The sequence below is a fragment of the Electrona antarctica genome (genome assembly GCF_951216825.1).
Source record: "Electrona antarctica genome assembly, chromosome: 18".
Taxonomy (NCBI): domain Eukaryota; kingdom Metazoa; phylum Chordata; class Actinopteri; order Myctophiformes; family Myctophidae; genus Electrona; species Electrona antarctica.
Window position 1 is genome coordinate 34,826,569 of NC_136799.1, and position 16,724 is coordinate 34,843,292.

The following is a 16,724-nucleotide window of genomic DNA, read 5'->3' on the forward strand; positions in this document are numbered from 1 at the left end:
ATATATGGTAAAGCACATTTGCCTTGATATTTAAAGAGTGGCTTCAATCAGAGTCCTATCATTCTCTTGTGAAGAGGACATGTGAAACACTTCCCAATGTGATCTTCTGTGTCGATCTGAGATTTTGTAGGCTTGCTGTCTAGGCTTCCAGGGCCCTAGACAGTGAGATCTGGAGACACGACATTTTGGGAAGTGTTGAGTTCTTAAATTATGTCCTCACAACAGAACGATAGAATTCAGGTGACAAATCAGCAAAGCTGCAGTTTTAAAAACCTTTCATGACTGACCACAATAACTGAAACTTCCTGTCCCCTTTCTAATAGTTGAGGTGGACCAGGATTTAGACAAGGAGTCCCCAGAGTACCTGGAGGCGTTGGGACAGGTCACAGACGAGCTGGAGTTCTGCGTCAACCTATGCAAGTCACGTGTGATGATGGTGACCTGCTTTGACATCAGCATGTCAACATCTGGCACTCAGGAGGGACTGCGTGAAGTTGAAGTCTGACAAGAGGAAGTAGAGAATAGAGTTCGGGAAGTGAGAGAAGGATGATGATGAAATGTAGCAGCTAGTTCCATGACTGGAATGAAGGGACAAGTGAAAAAACAAAACAAAAAACAGAACAACAGACTGGAGATCGGAGGAAAGTGAATCTTTGCATGAAGATGGAAGGAGATCTTAACCACTTAGCTGTAGTGCCTCGTTGTATTGGACATTTTGAAATGGGAGAGAAACGTGTGCGCAGATGTGACAGTGTTGCCTGCATGGCAAGATAGTGGCCATCACTTACCCAAGAGTCAATGATCGACACCTGGAAGTGCCTTTTTTACTTGTCTTGTTTTTAATGTGTTATTTTTTTGTATGGTGCAGCAGGTATAACTAGCATACCTAAGCCAATCCTGAACATATTCCTTTTAAGAAAAAAAATATTTTATATTGCATTGTATAGTGTATTTATATGATTATGCGGTGTGTACAAAATATAATTTGTAGGGAAGAAAAAAAAATAAAGAGGAAAAAAGAAAAGCAATAAGCTAATGTTATTGCGCTCCCAGACTTTGCCTTTTCTCATGTTTCCGAACCTCAGTCAGCATTTTATCCATGTTCATCCAACCTATTGCGCCTTATGTTATCTCTGTAGTTTTCTAGCTTTTCAAACTAGTCTGTGTTATCTCGTCAAAAGGACTACATTTTCTGATATCACTCATCTGCTGTCACCTGTCCTGTGAAAGCTGGCCAGGTTGCATTCATGTTATCTCCCTCCAGTTGCCTTGATCAGAATAGGTCTCAGTGGATGCACTTAGATGCGGCACCAGTTTCGTTGGGGTTTGGATTGGAATAGTTAACTCAAACTATGGTTGATTGTCCATTTTTATCTAACAGGAAATTTGGGAATAAGCCAGAACATATCAATTAGTGAAATGCTGTGATACCTGGTTAGTGATGTTCAACCGTTACAGTATGTGGTTATTGTGTGTGACCTTGTATAATGTGAGTTTGACATGCCTAAACCCCCCTCAAATTCTATGAGGACAGTATGCTGGGTACTTGCATAGTACCCATGCATAGTTGTGCCCACACACACACACACACACACACACACACACACACACACACACACACACACACACACACACACACACACACACACACACACACACACACACACACACACACACACACACACACACACACACACACACACACACACACACACACACACACACACACACACACACACACACACACACGCTACAATACAAGTCTAATGGCCTCATATAATTTATGTTTTTTTTTCCAAACGGTGCCAACCCTTGGTTCTATGCATTCGTATAATGTTCACTCAAACAATTACAAGAACCTCAGTACAGAACTATAGTACAGAACTATGAGCAGCAGCACACAGTTTAGCATGGCTCATTGCCCCACACAGAGCTCTGGTCTAACGACACTAACATGCCTTTTGTGTTCACAATGGTTTTCTTCACATGCAAAGGCTGTTCAACTAAAATGGGTTCCGTGTCTTAATCAAAGACTAAAGAATTGTCAGAGGAGAGGATTTTTTTGTGTGTGTAATGATGCAGTGAATATGAGCAAAAGATTGTGACACTGTTAAGCAAAATCAATCATGATATCAGCTCTATGTAGCTGCCAAGAATGTGTTTGCTTTGAATCAAATGACAAACAATGAGATCAATGGTGATCAACTGAAAGTTGATTTAACTCAGTTAAAAGAAAAAAGAAAAAATGATTTTGTTGCATTTTGATGTGTTTGCTTTCTATAACTTGGACAAATATGAATTTGTTTTGTTTCCTTTACAAAGATATACTCTCTCAGGCCCCCTCTGAAGATGCTGCATGAGATTTTTTAATCATTTTTATGAATGATTTCTACTCCATTTTTACCATTCTAATTTTTTATAATAACCCCGGTTTTCACTAATGTGGGGTTAGGCTCGTCTAAAATAACTATTACCAAACTGAGACCTTTTTTCCAAGAATTTATTATATGTATGGTCATATTTCATATCAAAACCCATATTTTCAAATATCCTTGGTTTTGTATAGGATTTTCTGACCCTGTGTATAAATGTATGATAAGGCAGCTTGTGTTTTACAGTACCTGTGAATAAAATGTTTCTTCTTATTGATGATTCTTATTGTTGATTTTTTTCTCACTTCAAGTTCACTCATAAGATCTGTAGTTTACCAGTCTACAGGCAATGTATAACCAGATGGAAGTTACTGAAGTATTCTGGCTTAATGTTAGGTTACATAATGAATAATGCCATGTGGGCAGTCTGGGCATACTATAATAGGCTACACTATCTATGCGCTTGTTTTAACTTTTGCATTAGGATACTGTCAGCATTTACCCTTATTTGCCTTAAATATGCATCAGTGTTTTTTGGTAACTATACTGAGTCTGAGCACTAAAGCAGCAATTTTTGTGGAAAAAGTAGTGCTTTAATTGGCTAAACGCTACTCAGCCTGGAAGAGCAAGGTGGGCTGAAGCACTTAATTAAACAATCAGGCATGATTGATTGACATTTATGCATGTAGGCGTAGTAATAGTTTGCACGGGTATAGGCTCATCTGAATTGTGCATGATACACACATTTAAGATAGGCTCTGTTCTGTTGCTGAATATGGCTTGGGCCAGACGCCAGAGCCATATCTGGGCTCTGGTTTGGGGCTATTATAATGAGTCTGCACCTGTAGGTCTACCTCTATCCTCTAGTCTACCTCAGACTAGCCATTACGACTCTGGTCTACCTGTCGAGCCCCTCTTGAACTGCAGTGTCATTCGAGTTATACGGTAAGTCTCGGCTCTAGCGCCCCTAACTTTCAACTTGGCTGCAGGCTTCCCTTTATTTGGCGAAATGAAAGCTTAAATATATTATGTTAACAAGAAAATAGCCAATGCTCGCACCGTAGGAAGAATTTAAAAGGCGTTTGTTTGCATGGCCCGCCACAACTATGATAATAGGCCTGCCGTCATTTTTCTGTGTTGTTGTAAAAGCTCAATATGTCGCATATTTGTGTGCACTGAGAAAATACGCTCCGTTTTGAGTTTAAACCTTAAACCTGGTGTGTTTTCTGGACTTCTGGTGTGTAAATGTTCAGTGTTTGTTTGCTGCTAGGCTATGTGGCAGAAAGAGAGTCGACCTAAAAACTAGCTTGTTAAAGTTTGTTTTTAATTCAAATAAAATCACCCAAAAATGCAAGCTATAGTCTACAGTAGGCATATCAAAGTTAAAATACATCTTTTGGCACAGAGACATGAAATAGGATTTAAGCACAGCAGGTGTGCATGTTACCAAATAGGTCTACCAATAAGTCTACTTTTGGTGGACACTAAACAAGTGTGATGCTTACTCTGGACGATCAGTTTTTGTTTAGCTTTTTGAAATGTATACCCATTCTGCATTTTTCAATCAATTAATCAAAAGATCAATCAAACTAATAAGCTCTATCCCATTCAGGTCAAGGGGATGCCGCTATTGCAACATAGGCCTACATGATGACATGAGTAAGTTTGTTGTTCAACGTTTAATGCCATCTGTCTGTCTAAATGATTTAGCAGTGTTTGTTTTGTGAGTACAATTACTAGACTGTAAACTCAACTTTCAAAATGACCATCTCAATGACTAGGCTTTATGTTTATGTTTGAAAAATCCTCTATTTCCATAGACACTGGATCAGCTGAGGATAGAATGCAATCATCTGCACTGACAGCACCCTATTTGCTTATCTGCAGGTAGGTGTCTTGTTCTGTCTGTTGTTTACACAGAGGCCCTCTTTGACATGCATTGTTTCTCATGTGAAAATTGTTATTTTCAAGGTTGTACAACAAAGTATTAGCCATGACACAAACTAGCACATTTTAATTTCACCCTGTTTAAATCCATATTTGGATTTAAGGGTCACGCATATTCCAATATTTAGGTGATAACCTACTCACAGCAGTGGTTGGGAAAACTATAACATGATGTCACGCTGCGGTGATAAGCGACTCACCGTTCACCCCAACACATCTCTCTGTTTTTACTAACCACTTAAAAGGTGAGTAGCTTATCACCTAGCCTGGCCCAGCCTGTGTGATTTCTGGTCTAGAGGGGCGGGTGCCGGTCGAAAACAGGCAGTGGATCCTATTGGTTCACCGAAATGAGTGCCCGCCCACCTCCTCCCCTCCCGGTAGAAAACAGCAGAGAACACTGACGTCACCAAATTTGGAGCGACTCGCCTCTGCACTGTTATTGTTTCGCAAAACACAAGGACGTGGCCTTCCTATGCCAGACTTTCCAATGCATTTCCCCAGGTTTTCATTTTTTTGCCGAATGCGAACGAAAATAAAAGCCTGGGCCTTAACTCTGGCCATTCACCATTCAGGAAATTTTCTTTAGAAATACACAAAGGTGCAATTAGGCTATTAATCTTCCCATTAAAGCTACTGTAGTTCCTCGCAGCAGATAATGGAAACACTAGATAAGTCATGATACTGTACATTTATTCAGGTCTGAGTTCATGCCTCCCTGGTCATCAGTTCAGAGAGGCTACTGTAGTTGCTTGTAAATGTGCAGTTCTATTCCATGACTACAGTGTAATAACATTTTTAATTGGATGTACAAGATTGAAGTCCTGCAGCTGCAGTTTGGTATTAATTGCGACCAAAGGTCGCAGTTAACTATGGAATCGTGCATTTCCTGTCCGTCAGTGTATCACTCAAAATCACCATACATGGGAAAGCCCATGGTGCCCAGGTCTTGTGACATCAGTCAGTGATGAAGATCCCTGATGTCATAGTAAATTCGACTTGCTGTCGCAATTAAGCCTGTATATGGAGATACATCAATATTTATGTTCTCAACAGGCCTGAAAATTAAGGCCCGGCCCTACCTGGGCCCTCATCAAACCTTGTACACTCCTTGTACACACCTGTTATGACATTCCATACGTTCCATACATAGAACAGCTGGTCACTGTGTTTCTAATCAAATCCATGGGTGGATTTAGCCTTTGGCTGCACTAGTTTGGGTGCGCTTTGACTCCTTTCGAGACCTTAAGGTGCAGTTACAGAGTTGAACAGAATTGGTTGGGTGAAATGTACTTGTATGCTGTGGGCGAAACATCAACGTTCAAAGTTCTGCCTAATTTATACTCCGTATCGTATGATAGTGTCTACTGTCTAGCAATGAAAATGATAAAGTACAAGGTCACGATATAGGTTGCAATGCAGCGTTGTGAGCTTGTAGAGCGGCTATTTTGGCACAGGACACTGCAGTATGACTAATTATAAATCAGTGTTGGGCAAAAATATGACATCTACTGTATGCGCAACGGAATGTGAATGTATTTTGTATAGGGGCAAATATTTTTTTGTTTTAACCTTCACTCAGTGTGGAAATTACCTCATCTTATCTAATAATTATTTAATGCCAGTGACTTTGTTTCACTGCATATTTTCTGTAAATTCAGAAGGCTGTGCTAGTTTGGCTGACAGACTGCCCCCCCCCCAGACAGCAGACAGCTCTGATCGGACTGTACCTCATTAATCTGTGTTGTTTGTTTCTGAATCACAACAGAGACTGTCAGCTCAGGGCTGCTGCTGTGTCGGCGGGCTTGTGGCCCAGTTAGCCCAGTAACCCTTTTGCCTCAGGGCTCTCATCCTATTAAGAATGGAAGGAGATTGGATGAGAATAGAGATGAGTTCAGGGAAAAGTCAGAGGTTCCTCCCATCAAGTCAGAGGTGCCCCCCCTCTTGAATCAGTGTTCGCATTTTCACTTTGGGCTCCGCGCGAAGAACTGGAGAGCTCATTCGTCTGTCATGCTATTCTGTTTGACACCATTATTTATTATATCCATCCGAATTCTTAGAGCAATCCCTGTCCATTATAATTAATACTACATTTGGGCTATTTTATAGGCCACATTATTTATTCCATCCATCCATCCATCCATAATTTCACACATTTACCTTTGCTTTGCTTTGCTTGCTGTTGCTTCACACAATAAAGTATACACAATTCAAATCTTTCAGTTGAAACGATACCCCGATACAGTAGTCTACTAAAAATAAAATAGATGTTTTTTCATGTGATCCAAACAGACTATTTTCAAATGTAGACAGTTTGATAGCATTGGCTACTCTTATAGTTATGGAAAATATAATACGTAATCCCTCGTCTGAGATGTCCATCGCCCAAGGTGTTAAGTGGGAGATAGTTGCCTTGACACTAAAAATAACCCCATCTTTAGTTTTGTAGATGTTTTTTCATGTGATCCAAACAGACTGGGTTGTGTCAACACATGCAAAATAGGTTGCTTATGATTCCCCAACCAGAGATGGCTTACCTGGTATGCCCTGAGCATTAGTGGTAGGGGTTTGCTCACATCTGGCTTTATAGCGCTGCAATCCCACAGATTGCTCAGTCTAAAGCCTGCTCTTTCAAGAAGTGCCATAAACCTGACCAAATGCTGCCACTTATTCTCAGTAATTAAAACAAGCTGGTGCAGAGAAAAAGTCTTTAAATTATCTGAGGCTGGGGGAGACGTAAGGCTCACACCTCTCTCCGTCTCTTGCTCGCTCACTGGCTGCTTCAGGGGGTCATAATTATTGACATCTCCCCCAAACAGATTAGATTAGTGTGAAGTTTGTACAAAGAGAGAGACCTCTAAGATACTGGAGGGTCCCAAATTACTTTTAATATAAGGTCTCTAAGTTCTGGGTGGGTGGTCAAATAGTACAAGTCTAAAAACACCCTGACTTTCAGCGGAGATAACACTTGAGGCACAAAATCTAACCGGACCAATTATTTACATGGACGTGAATAAATTACCCTTTTAGAGATAACTGAAGTGATCTATCACAGAGGGCTTAAGCTGGTTTACTGTACGATTTAGCAGGCAGCAGGGGCAAAGTTAGTAAAATGGGAGCCTTGCGGTTACGTGTTATAATGATAGATGTGATGCGTTTAATGGATTGCCATATTGGTATAAATTACAAATTGCAAAATCTTGGAGCCCTGTGCATACGATCTGCCTCTTCATTCACATCTCTCATAGTCTTTCTCCACCCCCTGTGGTTTGGACAGTAATGTGGAGCAGGATAAGGGTCAGTAGATGAAATGGCCTGTGGTGGGTCGACCCAGGGGCTGGCAAAGATTGTGTGTGTTGAGGTGATGGAGACACACAAAGCCCAGCTCTGATTTTATTTGGCAACAGACAAAGGTCTGTGTCCTCCTTGGTTGTAAGAGTGGGCGCACAATGTGGCAAATTTCATATATTGAGATGAAAGTGTAAAATGTAGTTAATTCTTTCTATTATTAAATCTAACATTGTTATTGTACAGGACTAGTGCAATTGTTGACCCATGGAATGCAAATAGTTCACAGTTGTGAATTAATTACATCTGACCCTGGTATGAATTACTGACCTTGTCAAATGTTGATGTCTGTCTTTACATGCTCTGACCTTGTTGTAGCTGTTATTTTATAGTCCCGTGGTCCAGATTGCTTGTAGATAATGCTGATTTACATAAAAGCATTGTTTAGAGCCTGCACTTTAAAATGTTTTTAGAATACTGATGTGAGAAGTTAATGTGCAATGAATATTCATATTTGGGGAAATAAGCTTCTCAACATAAAACATCTTGTTGGATAAGTTGCAGTACACAAAAGTTAGTGTTTTGGTCCTCTCGTTAAGTCTTTGTTTTGTAAAAGGTGTCAGTCTTGTGAAAGACCAACAAATTGCACCTGGATGAACCAGAACATGACTGTTGAACCATTCCATCAGATTAAGCTCTTTAACAGATGGACTGGAGTGATGAAAAATCCTTTTTTTAATGAGTCTTTCTGAAGATGCCAGTTCGCAAGCAACAACCCCCTCCTCTTAAATTTCATTGACCACCAGTCAGGCTCTTAGCTGGCTCCCAGTAGTCACCATCTGGTGGACAGCAGAACCAGGGACTACGAGGGGGGGGCTTCCTTGCTTGCTCAGTCCACTCCAGCGAGACGGAACGTCGCCCAAGGACACAGGCAGGCAAGATGCGTCCCCTGAATGGACTGGGTTCTGTTTCGCCTGTTACGTGTGTCAGAATTATGGCTCGTACACACTGCATGATATTTGCTCCGATTATGCTGTCGGGAGCATTTTTGGCGCTCACCGACAACTTCCGATCTGACACAAGATCGAGATTTGATCGCCAAGGTTTTGCTCGCTGTGTGTGAAAGGAGCTGCAAGAACATCCAGCGCTGATAAAAGCCCTCGCCGTCGCCTTCCTGAGCGTTTCTGAATATCTAGCAGGTTTGATATTTGGCTCTCTCGCCGACTGGACATCATACAGTATGAACTGGGTTACGACAGTGTCCCGAGAAGGCCTGTATTACAGCCAATGAGAGCACAGGACAGCTGTATGTCTGTCTGTCGACTCAGACTGTATCGATATATGATCAGATGATAATATACAGTATATATAACCTTTATTCCTTGGGTAAATCCCTGTGTCGTACATATTCGCCCAATATTGCTGTTATGCATTTCAGTGAATAATGTTGAGAAACCGCATCGGAATCAAGGCTGCAAACTTTAATGTTCAGAAACCGTGTGTGTGTGTGTGTGTGTGTGTGTGTGTGTTCGCCCTGTGTAGCCTATTCCTGTTTGTGTGCACGCAGAGAGAGAGGCGTCCTGTGTCGGTCTCGCGCTTGTATCACAGCATCCTGCATGTGAGATGTCAAAATGAATTGGAACTAGAAAAAGTGCCCTTCTGGGCACAGGTCTCCACCAGGAGGATAGGACTGTGTGAGATGTTTGGCAACATGTTTAGGAGTAATATAAACATGTTTGCCTTTGATGGCAATTGGATGATTTGAGGCATTTTGTTCCAAAAATGTGTTTTGCAAAAATCAACCTGTTGGTGGTGCTATAACAGGCCAATGTGAAAAGGGTGGGATATATTCCTCAGCCTAGTAGGAAAATGTGTGAAAGATTTCACGTAAATTGCATGCTGCGTTCATGATTTGAGGCTTTTGTTCAAAACGGGGCAATCTTGCAAACTGTGAAAGCCAATTATAGCCAATTAGGATGGAATATGAAATATGGGACAGATCCGACTTGAGCACATGACCATAGAGATATTCTGTAACGATTTGTGAGATTTTTGGACAGAATCTGGAGGAGTAATATCAAAAAATGTGTTTTACAAAAGTCGGCCTCCTGGTGGCGCTATAAAAGGCAGATGCGGAAAATGCAGGTCAAAGGTTTGTCCTTGGCCTCTAGGGAGTGTGCATGCAACGTTTCACGCAGATCGGTGCAGTTTTAGGTAAAACATGTGAAAAGCTGCCTCATGGTGGCGCTATAACAGGCCGTTCTGGAAAATGTGGGGCAGAGGTTCATCGTTGGCATCCAGGGAGTGTGTGTGCAAAGTTTGGCATCGACCGGGTTAACGGTGCCAGAGATTAGCTGGTAACGGACGGACGGAAGGACACACGGACACACGGACACACGGACGGACACACACACACACGGACGGAGTGCAAAACATACTCTCTCCCCATGCCTTCGGCCTGGTGGAGACAAAAAAACAAATTATGTAGCCTATATGTATCGGATCTGGATCGCATCTTGGTGAACTCTTGCAGTGTGTTATAGTCGGCTATCAATCGTTTAGTGTGAAAGCCACAAAGATATAATGACAGTCAATTTAAAAAAAAAAGACTCCTGTAGTGTGAAATACATAACGATCTGATGACTCGCCGACAACTTTAAAACTCCTACAGTCTGTAGGGGCAGCTGGGCAACATCCTTCCTCTTTCTGACATTCAGCTAACCATTTTCAAATGTAGACATTTTGACAGTAGCCTTATAGTAATGGAAAATAAAATACGAAATCCCTCGTCTGAGGTGTCCATCGTCCAAGGAGTTAAGTGGGAGATAGTTGCCTTGACAGAATGTAGGTCACTTTTAGAGCTTGATTGAATAATCAATTTAAGCATTTTCTGCCAGAAGCCGAATTCTCACTTTCAATTCATCATGATTGAAGTAATGTACTGTATATCCTGTCATTTTTCTGGGTGGTTGAGCACCAACTCTCACAGCATCAGTATAGTTCTGCTGTAGAATTTCTGTATTTTCTAGTGCAAACTGTAACTCAGGAGAACCAACGAGTAATGTTGCTGCCGGTCGGTCTACATTATGAGTGACGATGAGATGAATTGGATTTCCCCATGGCCTCCAAAGCAGAATCGGTTCTGCTCTGTCTGTTTACTAGGATGAACCCTTTTGTTGTATTCTGTCAAGAGCCTTTGTTGCATTCTGTCGGAAACCTTGATGTTTCAAGGCTTTGATTGCTCTCTCAGCACCTTCATTCTGTGGGACATTCTGCTGTCTCCTGTGATAAATTGCTTTTCTGCACATAAACAACCTTCAAAAGTGAAAACTTCTATACCGGTGGCGGTGTTGCAGTCAATGTTACGCAGGACCAGACTGGGCCAAGTTCCACTGTTTGGTGAAATGTGGTTCTCAACAGATAACAGAAGAAAACATTATAGGCCTTTATAGTTTGAGGGCATTAAACTGCCACACTCAAATGACAACTACTCGGCACAGTGTTTTCACCAAATGCTATGCAGGCACTAATTAAATATTCCATTAGTGCCAAGATTATTATGGACCCTAAGCGTCCATATGGTTCACTTTTTTAAATCTTAATTAACACGGAGGACTCGGCTGTGTGCACTTTCTGGGGTGCATAGACCGAAACTATAATATGCAATGAAATCCAGTATCCTTGTGGTGGGTTCAATTTGTATCTTTCCATTGCACACCTTTCTAGCCCATTATTACTGTAAGGGTCAAATTGTACAGGCTGCCATGGAATTTTCTGTGCACCTTCCATGTTCCCAGACAGATGAACCTTAATGGTTTTTATCTATAACTGCACCGATCTGTGCAAAACCTTGTATGCGCACTCCCCAGAGGCCAAGGAAAAACATTTGCCCTGCATTTCTCACATGCAGACTGCAGAATGTGAAACTCATTTTTTGATATTACTCTTTCAGTTTATCAGCAAATCGGTACACATGATCTCTATAGACGGATCTGTTTGATTTTTCATATTCCAACCTGATTGACATCAGTGGCCCATTTTGAACAAAATGCTGCAAATCATGAATGCAGCGTCTGATATGCACACTCCCTAGAGGCCAAGGAAAAACCTCTGGCCTGCATTTTTCAAATCTGCCACCATGGGGTCAACTTGCTTTTTATATTAGTCCTTCAGATTTTATCCAAATATCACGCAAATCGGTATACATGATCTTTATAGTCATTTGATCAAGACAGATCTGTCTGATTTGTTTATAGTCTATCGTGGTTGGTTAAGATTGACATCTAAAGTTTGCAGTTGTTTTGAACAAAATGCCTCAAATAATGAACACAGCATCTAATTGCTGTGTTTTTCTTTGTGAGCCTGACTGTCATAATAAATACAATCAATGCACTCTCACAACAAATGTGGTGGAGACCTGTGCGAGGAGCAGACGGCATGTTAAACATTCATGCATCCATGTTATTATTAAAGACATGGTCAAAGCATTTACGGGGGTCCCAGACAAAAACTTTGAGAACCCCTGGTTTAAATGGTTGCTTCAACCCATCGATAAATATATTTGAAACAATTAGTGTTGATTGTGATTGGTCACATTAACTTCTAGTTTGTACTCGGTCGGTGGAATTACAGACTGTCTTTATCTTTTGAAGGCTGTGGTTGAGATGGCAAGAGAGACTTGCAAACCCATAAATGTATGCTTACCGACGTCAAACTTGAGGCCAGAAGATGGAACTGGAACTAGAGTTGTGATGTACCGTACTATTCTTTGTTTGGAAAAACAAAACAAAAAAAGGCAAAAGCAAGGCTTCACACTAAACACATGCCAGATTTTAGCGGTCTATAATGGGTCCCCTCTTTTTTCTCCTTCACACCAAATCTCTTAAGTGAAAATTGCCAATGTACAAGCTCGGTATACTTGCTCACCTTCCAGTGAGGAGCCCCCACCAAGATGTACAGCTCCTCCCGTTCAACACCACACGCTGTCCGAGCCGCCCCAGCCCATACGGGTTACTGTGGTTGTTGGCAGGTATTACCTCTGCATCACCCCTGCACTCTGCGTATTGCAATTCTGCTCACAGTTTTCTCTGTGGCCATCAAAGGTACCTTTTTGCAATAGATAGTTTCCTTTTTCTCAAAAAAAATAAAATAAATCCCCCATGTCTCAACCTTTGAACTTATCCTCCTGTCAGAAAAAAAATCTTCATCCTATGCTGTGTTCACCTCACTCACACGTTTTGATTGCGTGCGCCGTTTTCATTCACACATTTAGATGATGATTATAGTTGTGAGGATTCCTGTTCCTCCCCAGGCGTTTCCATCTCAGCAGTGAAGTACCACTTCATTGTCAACCAGAGATAATACATGATTGTCTTCTCAGACAATTTCAGCTGCACCACAGCGGTGACAGCCCGAATACTGGCTTGTTGTGTTCTCCGTCTGTCTCGAGGTTTATTGCTTGATTGGCGCACGTTGTTGACAGGAGCTTTCCAGTGGTTGCGATATCTGAAGTGGAATATGCGCAACTGAAGTGTTCATTTCTAAAGCCCTACAATGCATTGTGACGTAGTGTGAGGTTATAGATCAGCTATTTATTACCTTTTTTAAAAAATAGTTAATTGACTGATTGAATTGAATTTTTTTATGTTTGAAAAGTTTTTGGTTTTTATTTAAATGTTTGCCAAAATGAGAGGTTCTAAGTGGGTAATTACACAAAATGTAAGACCCTTCTCCCTGCACCGTTCCAGATCATTCACATCCTAGACACTCGCTGATCAAACAGAGGCTGGCAGGTCCGCGTCGTAGCAACAGTTGCCGCAATGGCGCCTTGTCTGGCAGGAAGCGTGTGTCCTGCTGTTTGCCTGTTTGAATTGGCTGCCAGGCTCCAACAGTCCTGTCTCTCTCATCACTATTCAATCCACAGTCAAAGAAGGGGTAGTGTTTTTGATAACCAATTATGTATGGATCATTCTTCCTTGCGTTTGACTGAATTGTTATATAGTACTTAGGCAATATGTTTTCTGTTATTAAATCATTTTAGAAGTAATTTTGCTATACAGTTAATCACAGTTGTAGTATAAATTTATACTGTATTAACACTGCCTCACACAGCTGTATTATAATGCTCATTTACCCACGATTTTGTAACCCATATTTCACCCGATGCCAATTGCCTAAGCTGTAATCCTGGGCGCTACTCTCCCTCTGCCAACCTGGGAAGAGCTCTGAACTGAGCTCATGCTTGAGGACTGAGCAGGCCACTTCTTATCACCTGATAGGGGGGAGTGTCCCCGGTAGGACGTAGCGTGTGGAAGGAACATGTTATTCCAACCAGTTCCTTTCCCCTCCATCACGCTGACCAGGGGGAGGCAGTATAGAGACCCAGGATTACTACATGTTTTGTGTGAGCCTAGTAGGGGACACAGGGAGAACATGCAAACTCCACACAGAAAGGTCCTTTCGCCAACCCCACCTAGGGTATTTGCATGTATGTTTGTCCAGAACTAAATTTGTAAACCGCTGAATCGATCAGTGCCAAACATCATATGCATAACGCCAGTAGGTCAAATATTTTTTTCACTCACTCAATCACTCAATACTGTACATAGTTGACCTGTTCGCTCATGTAGGCTATGTTCCTTTTACATGTGAAGGGCAACTAAAATTAATGAAAATCACCAGATTTCAATTTCAGTATTGGAGACAAACTTAGTTTGAAGTAGTCCGTGGCCATGAAGACACACAGAGCTCTCAAACATCCCCTCTCTTGAGTCTACGGCCCTCATCCAACGAGTCTACGACCACCCTCATCCAACGAGTCTACGGCCACCCTCATCCAACGAGTCTACGGCCACCCTCATCCAACGAGTCTACGACCACCCTCATCCAACGAGTCTACGACCACCCTCATCCAACGAGTCTACGACCACCCTCATCCAACGAGTCTACGACCACCCTCATCCAACGAGTCTACGGCCACCCTCATCCAACGAGTCTACGGCCACCCTCATCCAACGAGTCTACGGCCACCCTCATCCAACGAGTCTACGACCACCCTCATCCAACGAGTCTACGACCACCCTCATCCAACGAGTCTACGACCACCCTCATCCAACGAGTCTACGACCACCCTCATCCAACGAGTCTACGGCCCTCATCCAACGAGTCTACGACCACCCTCATCCAACGAGTCTACGGCCACCCTCATCCAACGAGTCTACGACCACCCTCATCCAACGAGTCTACGACCACCCTCATCCAACGAGTCTACGACCACCCTCATCCAACGAGTCTACGGCCACCCTCATCCAACGAGTCTACGGCCACCCTCATCCAACGAGTCTACGACCACCCTCATCCAACGAGTCTACGACCACCCTCATCCAACGAGTCTACGGCCACCCTCATCCAACGAGTCTACGACCACCCTCATCCAGTCTACGACCACCCTCATCCAACGAGTCTACGACCACCCTCATCCAACGAGTCTACGGCCACCCTCATCCAACGAGTCTACGGCCACCCTCATCCAACGAGTCTACGGCCACCCTCATCCAACGAGTCTACGGCCACCCTCATCCAACGAGTCTACGGCCACCCTCATCCAACGAGTCTACGACCACCCTCATCCAACGAGTCTACGGCCACCCTCATCCAACGAGTCTACGGCCACCCTCATCCAACGAGTCTACGGCCACCCTCATCCAACGAGTCTACGGCCACCCTCATCCAACGAGTCTACGGCCACCCTCATCCAACGAGTCTACGGCCACCCTCATCCAACGAGTCTACGGCCACCCTCATCCAACGAGTCTACGGCCACCCTCATCCAACGAGACCACCCTCATCCAACGAGTCTACGGCCACCCTCATCCAACGAGTCTACGGCCACCCTCATCCAACGAGACCACCCTCATCCAACGAGTCTACGGCCACCCTCATCCAACGAGTCTACGGCCACCCTCATCCAACGAGACCACCCTCATCCAACGAGTCTACGGCCACCCTCATCCAACGAGTCTACGGCCACCCTCATCCAACGAGACCACCCTCATCCAACGAGTCTACGGCCACCCTCATCCACCCTCATCCACCCTCATCCACCCTCATCCACCCTCATCCACCCTCATCCACCCTCATCCAACGAGTCTACGGCCACCCTCATCCAACGAGTCTACGGCCACCCTCATCCAACGAGTCTACGGCCACCCTCATCCAACGAGTCTACGACCACCCTCATCCAACGAGTCTACGGCCACCCTCATCCAACGAGTCTACGACCACCCTCATCCAACGAGTCTACGGCCACCCTCATCCAACGAGTCTACGGCCACCCTCATCCAACGAGTCTACGACCACCCTCATCCAACGAGTCTACGGCCACCCTCATCCAACGAGTCTACGACCACCCTCATCCAACGAGTCTACGACCACCCTCATCCAACGAGTCTACGGCCACCCTCATCCAACGAGTCTACGGCCACCCTCATCCAACGAGTCTACGGCCACCCTCATCCAACGAGTCTACGACCACCCTCATCCAACGAGTCTACGGCCACCCTCATCCAACGAGTGAAACATCCCCTCTCTTGAGTCTACGACCACCCTCATCCAACGAGTCTACGGCCACCCTCATCCAACGAGTCTACGACCACCCTCATCCAACGAGTCTACGGCCACCCTCATCCAACGAGTGAAACATCCCCTCTCTTGAGTCTACGACCACCCTCATCCAACGAGTCTACGGCCACCCTCATCCAACGAGTCTACGACCACCCTCATCCAACGAGTCTACGGCCACCCTCATCCAACGAGTGAAACATCCCCTCTCTTGAGTCTACGACCACCCTCATCCAACGAGTCTACGGCCACCCTCATCCAACGAGTCTACGACCACCCTCATCCAACGAGTCTCTAGAGTCTACGGCCACCCTCATCCAACGAGTCTCTAGAGTCTACGGCCACCCTCATCCAACGAGTCTCTAGAGTCTACGGCCACCCTCATCCAACGAGTCTCTAGAGTCTACGGCCACCCTCATCCAACGAGTCTCTAGAGTCTACGGCCACCCTCATCCAACGAGTCTCTAGAGTCTACGGCCACCCTCATCCAACGAGTCTCTA

The 16,724-nt window shown here is 43.8% G+C and overlaps 2 protein-coding genes across 5 annotated transcripts in view; both read left to right on the forward strand.

Annotated features, from left to right (window-relative positions):
- The window catches only part of kif26ab (kinesin family member 26Ab), an 83,348-nt gene extending 80,703 nt beyond the window's left edge, over positions 1 to 2,645 (forward strand). Inside the window, exon 16 of the mRNA XM_079527502.1 lies at positions 324 to 2,645. Coding sequence (XP_079383628.1) covers positions 324 to 505 — 182 coding nt within the window. The 3' untranslated portion in view covers positions 506 to 2,645. The remainder of the gene's footprint in view (positions 1 to 323) is intronic.
- A 472-nt stretch (positions 2,646 to 3,117) lies between these two features.
- cUnh14orf180 (chromosome Un C14orf180 homolog) overlaps positions 3,118 to 16,724 on the forward strand; it is a 239,284-nt gene continuing 225,677 nt past the window's right edge. For 2 of the 4 annotated variants that reach the window (XM_079529052.1, XM_079529056.1), the window contains exons 1-3: positions 3,118 to 3,317; positions 3,985 to 4,031; positions 4,193 to 4,259. The gene's annotated coding sequence lies outside the window, so the exon portion shown is untranslated. Of the gene's footprint in view, positions 3,318 to 3,470; positions 3,590 to 3,984; positions 4,032 to 4,192; positions 4,260 to 16,724 lie in introns of those variants that run through there. The other 2 variants (XM_079529053.1, XM_079529054.1) reach the window with 2 other exon arrangements.